At 44.1% G+C, this 12,794-nt stretch overlaps 1 protein-coding gene across 5 annotated transcripts in view; it reads left to right on the top strand.

The window, feature by feature from the left end:
• Positions 1 to 12,794, top strand: part of SLC11A2 (solute carrier family 11 member 2) — a 67,116-nt gene that overhangs the window by 45,033 nt on the left and 9,289 nt on the right. For all 5 annotated transcript variants that reach the window (XM_081844605.1, XM_081844606.1, XM_081844608.1 and 2 more), the window contains 5 exons: positions 1,288 to 1,407; positions 2,403 to 2,552; positions 2,959 to 3,032; positions 4,934 to 5,087; positions 8,143 to 8,196. In XM_081844605.1, coding sequence (XP_081700731.1) covers positions 1,288 to 1,407; positions 2,403 to 2,552; positions 2,959 to 3,032; positions 4,934 to 5,087; positions 8,143 to 8,196 — 552 coding nt within the window. The remainder of the gene's footprint in view (positions 1 to 1,287; positions 1,408 to 2,402; positions 2,553 to 2,958; positions 3,033 to 4,933; positions 5,088 to 8,142; positions 8,197 to 12,794) is intronic.

Here is a 12,794-nt window from a genome sequence, read left to right on the forward strand (position 1 = left end):
CGTTTGTCCGCAGACAGCTTCCAGGTCATGTGGCCAGCATGACTAAGCCGCTTCTGGTGAAACCAGAGCAGTGCACGGAAATGCCGTTTACCTTCCCGCTGGAGTGGTACCTATTTATCTACTTGCACTTTGATGTGCTTTTGAACTGCTAGGTGGGCAAGAGCAGAGACCGAGCAACGGGCGCTCACCCCGTCATGGGGATTCGAACCACTGACCTTCCGATCAGGCTCAGTGGTTTAGACCACAGCGCCACCCGCATCAAATTAAAAACCACCATAGTCCAAATTAAAAACCATCATAACCTACCTCTGAAAAACACGAATATGCAGAGTCGTAAAATGTTCCGTTTTGAAGACAGTGAACAAATCTGCCTTAAAAAGGAAGGTTTAACAAGCTTCCAGAAGAATGTTAAAGAGGAGCTATCAAAGATCTTGGGGAACCTGGTGGAGTACATGCTGACACCCCCCCCCAAAAAAAAACCCACCAACCCCACTTCAAACTGGAGACAATGCTTTATCAGGCATTAGGGCAACAATCCATATGTTGTCTGTAAAAAAAAAAAAACCCTGCAAAAGTTTTGATTTCAATGTTTCAGCCATTGTTTTTCCTCTGGATTTAGCAGGGAAGGACAAGAGAGGAGATGTAAATATTAGACAAGTTTGGGTCTCCCCTTCATTGCTCTAGTGCAGGGGCCAGCAAACTTTTTCAGCAAGGGGCCGGTCCACTGTCCCTCAGACCTTGTGGGGGGCCAGACTGTATTCTGGAGGGGGGGGGAATGAACGAGTTCCTTTGCCCCACAAATAACCCAGAGATGCATTTTAAATAAAAGGACACATTCTACTCATGTAAAAACACACTGATTCCCGGAATGTCTGCGGGCCAGATTTAGAAGACGATTGGGCCAGATCTGGCCCCCAGGCCTTTGTTTGCCTGCCCATGGTCTAATGTTCTGCAAACAACCTCAGAGAGGTTTTTTTTATTTCTGCTCCCATCCAAAGCAATAGTTCAAGCTCATTGCTCTTGGGAAAATGGAAAGTTGACAACGTAACTGTCATTTGGCACTGGTGTATTTATGAAAATTAATGTATGTGTGCAGTAGCCCTGACCTTCAAGTTCATGTTCTGTTTGAGTAAATTGGCCAACCTCATCTAAATAGCGGTTTTAATAAAATGGCCCCCTTGCATTAGATCGCTGCCTTGGCAGCTCTAAATTGTAAGTCTTTATTTGCCCTCCCCCCTCAGAATTTTACGTTTACACATCACTGACAAGAATCCTTCTGTGTTCTAGGGTGTTGTTCTGGGTTGTTCTTTTGGCCCGGCTGCTCTCTACATCTGGGCTATCGGGATTCTCGCTGCAGGTCAGAGTTCGACAATGACGGGAACATATTCTGGACAATTTGTCATGGAGGTATTTCATCTCTCTTTGGCCACGTTGGCTTCTGTTTGTCAACCAGGAACCTTTTTCCTTACTTGAGTGAGGTTGAGATGATGGAGATGTCGCAACCTGGTCTAAACAGTTCAGTTACCTGTGGGTGTATGCTTTTTGGTGTATGCAAGAAATTCTGGTGTATGCAAGAAAAGCAGGCGTGCAATAACTTAGGCTGCTGTGTAGCATCTTCAGAGCAGATGCTGGGACTAAGAAAACAAAGAACAAAACTTGTCTTAATGGCATTTTTTAATACCTTTTTTTAAAAAATCAGACTTTGCATGGCTTTCCATTTAAAGGTAAAGGGACCCCTGACCATTAGGTCCAGTCGTGGACGACTCTGGGGTTGCCGCGCTCATCTCGCTTTATTGGCCGAGGGAGCCAGTGTATAGCTTACATACAGATTCCGGGTCATACATACAGATTCCGGGTCATGTGGCCAACATGACTAAGCCGTTTCTGGCAAACCAGAGCAGCGCATGGAAATGCTGTTTACCTTCCTGCCGGAGTGGTACCTATTTATCTACTTGCACTTTGACGTGCTTTCGAACTGTTAGGTTGGCAGGAGCTGGGACCGAGCAACGGAACCTCACCCCGTTGCAGGGATTTGAACCACTGACCTTCTCGTCGGCAAGCCCAAGAGGCTCAGTTGTTTAACCCACAGTGCCACCCACGTCCCGTGGTTTTCCATTTATGATTATATAAATAAAAAGGGTTTTTTTATTATTTAAAAAAATCACCATGGAGTGATGTTTATGAAAATGAAAGACACACAAAGGTAAACGATGATCAAGTGAGAGAATAATGGAAGGTTGCGAATGTATCTTTGTGAAGGTTCTGAGCATTAAGCTGAAAACTAGCTAGTTAACCTGAGAATGTCTTCCTTGTACCCGTATCCCACCCTACAAACTGTTGTTTGATGACATTTGAGCTCTGCTGGCTATTCGGGTCATTTGTCTCCCCATTGCTTGTTTCAGGGGTTCCTCAATCTGAAGTGGTCGCGCTTTGCTCGAGTGGTTTTGACTCGCTCCATCGCCATCACGCCCACCCTCCTGGTTGCCATTTTCCAAGATGTGGAACGCCTGACCGGCATGAACGACTTCCTCAACGTTCTTATGAGCCTGCAGGTAAGAGTCCTGAAGAATAGTTGTGGGGGCACATTTACTGGCCGCAGCGAAATTTGCCCTCGGAAAGGCTTGGGAGGGATGACGGAATCCAGGTTCGACGCACTAGTTTTCAAAAGCAGGGATTTGAAATAATAAAACCTAGCAGTCCAGTGAAAGGAAACTCAGCACATACTGAGTTGGTTTAGCATTCTAGGGCCCATTTGTTTTCTACGTGGAAAGTCAGACCTGTGCAATGCAGGTTATTTCGTATGCTAAAGGGGACAAGCCATCACCCTCCAGGGAAATATCATAGACTTGAGGGTGAGTTTTGTAAGGCCAGCTAGGAGGAAATCCAGAGCTGGAAGCCCAAGTTTAGGATACCTTCTTGAGCAATATCTCCCACTCCCCTTTTTTTCTTCCTTTCCAGCTTCCTTTTGCATTAATTCCAGTCCTCACATTCACCAGTTTGCGTCCTGTGATGAATGACTTTGCCAATGGCCTGTAAGTATGAAGGATTGCATGCATAGCACATCCTTGAGGGACCTGAGAAGGGTAAAAACTGAGATGCATAATATTGCTTCTGAGAAGATATTTCTCAGTACAGTGGTACCTTGGTTTACGAACTTAATCCGTTCTGGAAGACCATTCTTAAACCAAAGCGTTCTTAAACCAAGGCATGCTTTCCCGTAGCAGCGGGGGACTCGATTTACAAATGGAACACATTCAACAGGAAGCGAAACGTTCTTATTCCAAGGCAAAGTTCACAAACCAAAACACCTCCTTCCAGGTTTGCAGCGTTCTTGATCCAAGCTGTTCATAAACTAAGCTGTTCTTAAACCAAGGTGCCACTGTATCTGGGAACTGTTGTCACTTGGGCAAGCCACTTTAAATCTCTGCACCTGGATGTAATTCCTCAGCAAGTTGAAGCTTCGCTTTATTACTATGAAGGGACACTCTTCAGATGAGCATAGGACTGTGTGCCCGTGCCTGTATGCACACAGTATTTCTCTCCCCACCCTATAAATAAAAAAGGGCAGGGGACACCCTCCCCCAAATGTGTGGACTGTGTTTTATAGTCATTATGACCAGTGGAACCTGCAGCTTTGCAGCTTTTCTGTGGGATGCCAGGACCACGTGTCCATTTTAGTTTGCTGTACTCCTGGGCAACATCTTTCTCTGTGTTTCGCCAGGCTGCTGTGTGCAACCACTGCTGCCACAGGTAACAGAAAAAATCAACTTCCAGCACGTCACATAAATACTTGAAAAGCAATACATGCAGTGACTTGCCAGCTGCCAAACCTTTTACATTGCCGTAAAACTTAGTAGAATACCACTCGTGTGTGTGTATACACACACACACACACACACACACACACACACACCCTACCTCATCACTGCAGATGGTGACAGCAGTCACGAAATTAAAAGACACCTGCTTCTTGGGAGAAAAGCAATGACAAACCTAGACAGCATCTTAAAAAGCAGAGACATCACCTTGCCAACATAGGTCCGTATAGTTAAAGCTATGGTTTTCCCAGTAGTGATGTATGGAAGTGAGAGCTGGACCATAAAGAAGGCTGATCGCCGAAGAATTGATGCTTTTGAATTATGGTGCTGGAGGAGACTCTTGAGAGTCCCATGGACTGCAAGAAAATCAAACCTCTCCATTCTTAAGGAAATCAGCCCTGAGTGCTCACTGGAAGGACAGATCCTGAAGCTGAGGCTCCAATACCACTTCATGAGAAGAGAAGACTCCCTGGAAAAGACCCTGATGTTGGGAAAGATGGAGGGCACAAGGAGAAGGGGACGACAGAGGACGAGATGGTTGGACAGTGTTCTCGAAGCTACCAGCATGAGTTTGACCAAACTGGGAGGCAGTGGAAGACAGGGGTGCCTGACGTGCTCTGGTCCAGGGGGTCACGAAGAGTCGGACATGACTAAACAACAACAACATATATATTTACACACACAGACACACGTGTGTGTGTGTGTGTGTGTGTGTACACACAGACACAAACACACACACACACACACACACACACACACGGTGAGTCCTTTAAAAGAGGCCCCGTGGATACAGAGTACACATGTTCCACGGGGCCCCTTTTAAAAGATTCACCTTGTATGTATTTACAGTACACATGAACACACTTGGGCTGCTCTTCCACATCAGTTTCCCCTGCCCCCACACTGCAGAGTCCCATCCTGTAGGCTTCTAGGGTATTAGGTGGTTTCTGTAAATGCGGTCACATGACTTTATTTTTGTGAACTTTTTTGGGGTGGGGGAGGGGGTTGAGTATTAAGCCTATTCTGTTGCACTTCTCAGGCATTCTGCATAGTTGCAAGTCATTCCCAATTCATCTCCTCCCACTATAATAATTGTTTCTTAATTTGACTTTTAGGGCCTGGAAGATCGCTGGGGGAATTCTCATTCTTATCATCTGTGCCATCAACATGTACTTTGTGGTGTCGTATGTAACTGGCCTGGGACAAACCCTCTATTACGTGATTGCTTCACTTCTCAGCATTGTCTACCTGGCCTTCGTGGCATATCTGGTAAGTCAATGGTGGGTTTGTAGCATTGTTGTTGTTGTTTTCCATTTTGGAGTCTTACATCTTACTAGGAAGCATGACTTTCTTCCCCCACCTGGTCCAGAGATGGTTTTTTGAAATCTATGGCGTTTACCAGGCAATACTATTCCAGCACACTGGGAAACTACCAGATGTCAGAGGGCAAGCGGGCAAATTTAGCAGGGGATCAAATACTTTCCCCCCTCACTGTAGGTGTCTTAATGCAGAGTTCTTCCCTCCGCCATCCCAGCATATAGCAGTTTCTGTATCTGCATCATTTCCCACTTAAAAATAACCTTATCTAAGGAAAATGAGATGGATTGCCCAGTAAATTAGAAGTTTGTACCTCAGGCTACATGATAGCGTTCTCACTGACTTACTTCGAAAACAGCAGGTGTATTTTCAGAAACGGTTGTTCTTCCCAGAACAAAACAACAACCTTTTGTGTCTGTCCCCCCCCCCCAATGTATCTCTTTAAAAAACCATCTCCTATCATTGAATCCCAGGATGTGACTATGCAAATGAAGGGGAGGGCCTATGCAGATAGCACTAAACCCAGTTCTAAATGGCTCCCACAAGGTTTATAGAAAAGGTTTACACTGGCTGCAGTTTAGCAAGGAGGGAAGAGCCTCCTCTTCTGCCTCAGACACTAGGGTCACGGGTGACAAGGAGCTGGTTTAGCTCCCAACTTGGTATTTCAGAATCTACATTTTAACTTTCTCCCATATATGTGAATGGATCCTGAGGGATTAAAATTGTGTTGCAGGCTAGCCTAACTCTCCTTGATGGTAATTCTGGCGTGCACCAAGTGTGTGTCTGTTCACAGGTTTTGCTGCATCCCTAGAAGATGCACAATTCGAAGTGTTGGTGCTGACTTTTAAAGCCCTAAGCAGCCTCGGCCCAGTAGACCTGAAGGAGCATCTCCACCTCCATCGTTCAGCCAGGACACTGAGGTCCAGTCTGAGGGCCTTCTGGCGGTTCCCTCACTGCGAGAAGGGAAGTCGCAGGGAACCAGGCAGAGGGCCTTCTCGGTAGTGGCGCCCGCCCTGTGGAACGCCCTCCCATCAGATGTCAAGGAAATAAACAACTATCTGACTTTTAGAAGACATCTGAAGGCAGCTCTGTTTAGGGAAGTTTTAAATGTTTGATGTTTTGTTATTCTGTTGGGAGCTGCCCAGATTGGCTGGGGAAACCCAGCCAGATGGCTGGGGTATTATTATTACCCTTGTAAATACAATTCCTCCTTGCACTTGCACCTTTTCCTACTCAGTTTCCCCCTGTCAACAGCCTAAAATACTTGGGCTCGGGGATGGTCTATTTTTCTCTGTGTCCTTTTGCAATTCTTATGGGCTGACTGAGAGCAGCCTCGCTTCACTCTTATTTTACCTATTTAAAGCAAGGGTGGGTGCATACCCCCATATCTTTTGAATGTTGCCCCACACAATCTCCTCTCATGTACCAGATGGCAGGGGAAATTTGGCCCCTTTTAAACAACACAAATCTGCCCTTTATGTCATTTTGAAGCTATGTCTTTGAAATGCCTTCTCCAGAGTGAATTTCTCCTTAACATATTGCCTGCACATTTTGCTTCATAACTTCCACTCTAAAGGGGCTAGAGTCTTAAAACAAAAATATATATATGAAAGCTTACAGTCGTTGCTGTCTGAGCCTAGTTCAGCCATAACTCCCTCTTAGTAGCTGTCACCATAGGCACCATTTTAGCAAAAGCATTTCTTCTTGCTTATAAGAGAGGGCACGACCTCTTCTAAGGAGCTGTCGGCCCTGGCGCATATGTGCATCATGTTAAAAGGAATTGTTTGTTGTTGTTCTTCTGAAGTATTCTTCTGACTTGCAGTGATGCACATTTAATTGGATTAAAACTCCTACAATCGCTCAGCTAAGATTTCTTTAGTCGGGTTAACTAGATCTGCCTCTTGCATGCAATGGCAGCAACTGTGTGTGACATGTTTTTCTCTTGGCTCCCCTCACAATATGTTTCTTAGGGTGGAATAGCACAGCCCCCATCACATTTTGAAACCTGGTACAGTGCTGCTGTTTTCCTGAGGCATTGGAAGTTGGGGCAGGGGTGTGACCCTAGGTGGTTTTCAACTAAAGTTTACTTAGAGTAGTGACTATGTTAGGCCGGACCCTGAGATCATCTTTGGGGCCCTCCTTTGTGTACCTCCTCCTCGAGAGGTCTGAAGGGTGGCAACATGAGAACAGGGCCTTCTCTGCAGTGGCTCCCTGTCTGTGGAATGCTCTCCCCAGGGAAGTTTGCCTGGCGCCTTCATTATACACCTTTCAGTGCCAGGCAAAAACGTTCCTCTTTGACCAGGCCTTTGGCTGACCTAATCAACATCCTATACCCTTTAAAATGTGACACTTTGCGGGGGGGGGGGGGACGTGTTATATATTGTGATTTTTGTTTGTGAACCATCCTGAGACCTCCGGGTATAGGTAAAGGTAAAGGGACCCCTGACCATTAGGTCCAGTCGTGTACAGCTTCCGGGTCATGTGGCCAGCATGACCAAGCCGCTTCTGGCGAACCAGAGCAGCGCACGGAAACGCCGTTTACCTTCCCGCCAGAGCGGTACCTATTTATCTACTTGCACTTTGGCGGGCTTTCGAACTGCTAGGTTGGCAGGAGCAGGGACTGAGCAATGGGAGCTCACCCCGTTGCGGGGATTTGAACCGCCAACCTTCTGATCAGCAAGTCCTAGGCTCTGTGGTTTAACCCACAGCGCCACCCGCGTCCCTTTCTGGGTTTAGGGCGGTATATAAATTCAGTAAATGAAATGACCCACTCTGGGTTATATCCAACACTGGTCCTACTCAGAGCAGACCATTTCAAATTAATAGATATAATTCAGGTCCATTTATTTCAATGGGCCTACTCTCCCAGTGAAATTAATAGACCTGAGACCTATGATCACATGGGAACAGAGCACTGTTTTCTTTGTAGTGGCTAAAATACTTTGTGGTAGGACTGTCTTTTTAAGTAACCCTACAATTGATTTGGGATTCTGCTTCTCTCCTCCAGACTTGGCTGTGCCTAATAGCTCTCGGAGCCTCCTTCCTGGCCTGTGGTCGCACGGTAAGAGTCACGAGAACGTTGCTTATTGAAGAGCCGGCTTCGTCTCCAATTAATTAAATACTGGGTCTGTCTGTACGCAACAGGGAGCCATCAGGGCCAGTGTGTTTCTATGGTTTACTCTGTGAACATATCCAAATGTATGTGCGCTTTTGCACAAAGTTAAGATTGTGGTTAATGGTGTTAAAAACAATAATTGTGGTTGTACATATTGAGAAATACTCGGGTTCTTTTCCTTGCTGTCCCCCTACAATCACACTCCAAAGAACAAACGAACAAAAATTCTCATTGCTTCCCTTGTAGCATTAGATTCTCAGTGTGAGAATGCAAACACTAAAATGCTTTCGACTTTAACCAAGGGACTAATACTGTATTCTAACTGGGATTCATTCAATTAATGGCAATCGTGTCTTTAAAAAACCCGTGTTTTAAAGGCATAAAATTAAATGACGTGATTGCACTTGAATAGAATAGACCCTAATGAGTCTTGCTAGTGTCGGCAGCTGGAATGCAAGGTAAAGGCTAACATTATTCAGTGCTAAGGAATGCATCTTTATTCTGGACTATGCTTCAGGATGCAGGTAAATCCCCATGGGCAGGAAGCAGGGGAGAATCTCCCTGCATGTTGGGAAATAGCATGAGAAGCGTTATGCTGAATCTTGTTTCCTGTGAAGCTGGCTTTTTGCAGGCAGGCAGGCAGTGTCCCCACAGCTGAGCATTCAGGCCATCCATCTGGAACCCAAAATAATGCAGTTTGATTAAAGTATTGTCCATGAATTCTGCTAAATGTAGAAGCTGGCAAGCAAATCAGTCTCCTGTCCAGTTGATTAATGTCGGCTGACCACTCCTTCTGATAACGATTAAAGGCAGGCGTAAGTTAGTGGTGCTGAGGCTGTTTCTGCATCCTTTATCAAAGAGAGCCTTGCCAAGCTGAGAACTTATTTTGGAAGGAGTACAAGCCACTTCTGAAAGTACAATACTAGTGAAAGTACTAGTGCCTGTCAGATGGCCAGAGTATCATCTTCTGCAGGACTACTGTCCAAAAAAATCACACAAATGGTTGTGGCTGCACATTTTGACTGAGAAGCAGGTAGAAAGAGTGCTTGGCCTGGTCATTTATTTGTTGGTCTTCACTAGAGGAATGGCTTGCTATTCAGCTCCAGAGATGGGCACATGTATCATGTGCTCTGGAATTTTATTTCTCTTAAGCAACTGTCCCAAATTCCCCCCAAATGGCTTCCTTGGTACTCTTCAGTGTAAAAGCAAGATCACAGTTAAAGAGAGAAAATCCACAATTTTTGTATAGATTTCTCCCTTTTCTGTCTCCACTGGAGTTTTCCATTAGAGGACTCTCAATTCTGAACCAAAAGAACAAGTGCTAAAAATTAAAATTGGGCCCGTACATTAAAAAGTGTTAATTAACTTGCTTGGTGTGCAATTCTGGTGGTCAGCAATGGGGAAATAATTTTGCATTCAATGTTTACAAGTTTTTACTGTTTGTTTTGTGACTAATTGTTATTAATACAGTGAAGTGATGTCCATATTTCCTGTAACTCTTTGTGTCAGGAATGTTAGGGTTAAAATGAAGGTTTCAGCATCCTTTGGAGCAAAATACTTAAGTATGAATACTTGAATCCTCTTTCTAGCCAGGAGTCTCCTACTACACATACTATCACAAACGTATTTTAAAAAAACAACACCACAGTTAACCTGGTGTAATTATTCCAGTTACTCCTTCCGTCATCTTAAATGGTTTTTCTGTATTTCTTTTTGTTGCTTCATTTCCTTTTAACAGTCTTCAGGGTAGCATTGCAAAACCCTCCCCTTTTGGCATTACAACATTGAGATAGATACTAAGAAAGGACTAATTATAGTATTAATAACGTTAATAATTGCATCACTGAGCTATGCGTATGGTACTGGGTATAATGATGAATGGTTTTTACCTCATGGAATATGTTTCATATATTCCTCGTGGAATATCGTTCAGAGATGCATGTGTCTGTCACCTGTTAAATAGAATTCAGGGGACTTCCTAAGGTTGCAGCGTGGTCTGAAAAGGCCCAATACGGAACATAGTAGCACATTGTGAAACGATCTCCACAGAAATTCAGAGACAATTCCACTACCTCCGTATTCTGTTTCATTTGGGAAATGGTAAACATTTAGATTCCCAAATATATTTCTGTTCTTAGAAGACGAACCTGAGGGAGTCCTTGAGATTTGCCTCAAGCAAGACTTGCTCGCAAATATTGTCACTGGTCTCAAATGTTACCCTTATCTTGTGAAACTGATAAGAATACTGATTTTGCTGGACTAGAATTTGGGCTAAGGTAGCTTTGTTGCATCTACTTCATCAGATGTGTTTCAGGTCCAAAAACAAAACAGCTTTGGGTGGATTCCGATTTTAATACTTTTCTTGCACGTATTGCGAGGCTAACCATCCACTTGGCTTGAAGAGAGCTACCCATAATCACTAGAAGGTAGAAATCAGAACTGGTCATAACTTGACCAATGTCCCCACCCCACAAAGACATTTGACATTCTCACACAATCCTTCATGTGTGTTTCTCTTTTAAAAACACTAATGATACATCTTGACTTGAAATGCCCTAATTTTTCAATCATCACCGGAAGCCAGACTGTCTGAGTGTCTTCAGGATTCATCCTCCAATTTTTCTGTACCATTTTTAACGTGATCATTGTCGTTTTGCTCCCTGGGTATTGATAAGATTTAACGGGTTGAATAATAACTTTATATCAGCGTTAACCTATGCCCTGTTTTTGACAAATGTCAAAGGTTGCACTCCAGGGCATAGTTAAACATGCTCAGATCCTTTTAAAACTGGTCAGCCTAACGGATGCTTTGTTCTGTGCTTGAGCATTAATCCAAGGCTATAATAGCCTACTGGCCCACATACGATGGGGGTATGGACGGACGGACTTTCTATTGCTCCTTCAGGGTGCACCTAAATTTCAAATGTAGAGAAAAATACAATTGAACTATTTTCAGTTAGTGTGGGAGCAGCCAGTTCTGCTCAAGAACTAGACAGTACATTTTTGTCTCATGTGCACTTGTGGGAAAAAATTAATGGCAGCTGTGAGGATCTTTTGCTTAAGAGAAGGTGACATTGCATGTGTTTTGAGACTTTCAAGTTGGCTAGAATCTTTCCTTCTGCCTACAACTGTATGTAGTGCCATAAAGGTGACAAAAATACATTGCATCACAGGCATGGCGTGTTGCCAACAGGCTACCTAGCTTTTCCCCACTCAACACTAACATACTCCAATACTTTTAGACTACAACTCCCAACATCCTCAACCAGCATGGGATGGGGAAAGGCTGCACTCGAGGCCAGTTGGTGTTTGGTATGTGTAGTTTTCCTTAAGAAAAGATGTCCTTGCCTGCAGTAGAGAAGGACCTCTGAAATACAGGGTTCAAGTTGGCCATACACTTGAGAGGTGTGGTTCCTACTGGGCCCTGCTGCTGTTATATCTTCATTCACTACAGAGGGGCTCTGATCATTCCTTTTTGCTGCAACAAAGCTGCTAAATTTTGAATTGCTATTTATCTGACCATCTCAAGTCTCCCGGTTTTATTTGTACTAGCTTATCCTATCTGACTTGCTCGTTTTTGCTGTATTTCAATAAACTTGGTGAACATTTCCCCAGCTCAGAAGCAGGCGTTATTTTAACCGTTCTGTTTTGCAAACTCTGAGAGTGCGTCTGGCATTTTCTATGTGGACTTTGCATAATTACTTGAAATGCGTTGTACACGCCATGGGCAAATTGCTTTCCAGGTTTTTCAGTAGCAGACTAGTTTACACTATTGGGGAGTTGCATGGTTTAAAAATGGCCAGCGGCCTTCAGCAGCTGTAATTTTTTCTTCGGTGCACTTTAACATTGTAAATCCTCAGAAGAAAGATAGACAAGCCTGCCTCTTGGGATGTCAGTTTCTGTCTGACACCGTTTTGAACATGGTACAAGATTCTGAAAATCGTAGCTATGTAGCAGTCGTAAAGCATCCGCGCTACACAGTTTGGGTTGTAAAATCTATGAAACAAATGTCTATTTTTTCTAGTATAAATCAGCCTGTATAAATGATAATTTAAATTAAAAGAATGGAACGTTTTCCAACTTGGGTGTCTTTCTTTTCTGCTTAAATTAACCTCACGAAGGTTGTCTTATTCGGGTATTATTTGATATATCAAGCACACAATTATTATTATTATTTGTAAAATGTGCCCAGGTGTGGAATGTGGGCAGTGTTCTCTCTTCCTGCCCCTGTCCCCCAGTTCATTTGAGCTTTGATGGATTCTGCACCCACATCTGCAAAGCACACCCTGCCGTTGAATGGAATACCCAGCTGTCTTGCATAGACATCCATGCAGACATCAAAACCTTTGTGATGCTTTGCATTGCCATTGTAGGCTACAATTGGTGATTCTGGCACAAGGCGATGTTCAGTTTGCCGCTTTGGGAGAGGTAAAGATTCAAAGTGGCAAGCCATTGAGGAGCTGACGGTAGGAACAATTCTGTTGGCTGGCTGCAAGAAATAATGGCAGTGGCCAGGAATGATGGATATAATTAAACCTGAATAG

This window comes from Podarcis erhardii (genome assembly GCF_964252035.2).
Source record: "Podarcis erhardii genome assembly, chromosome: 2".
In the NCBI taxonomy this organism is placed as follows: domain Eukaryota; kingdom Metazoa; phylum Chordata; class Lepidosauria; order Squamata; family Lacertidae; genus Podarcis; species Podarcis erhardii.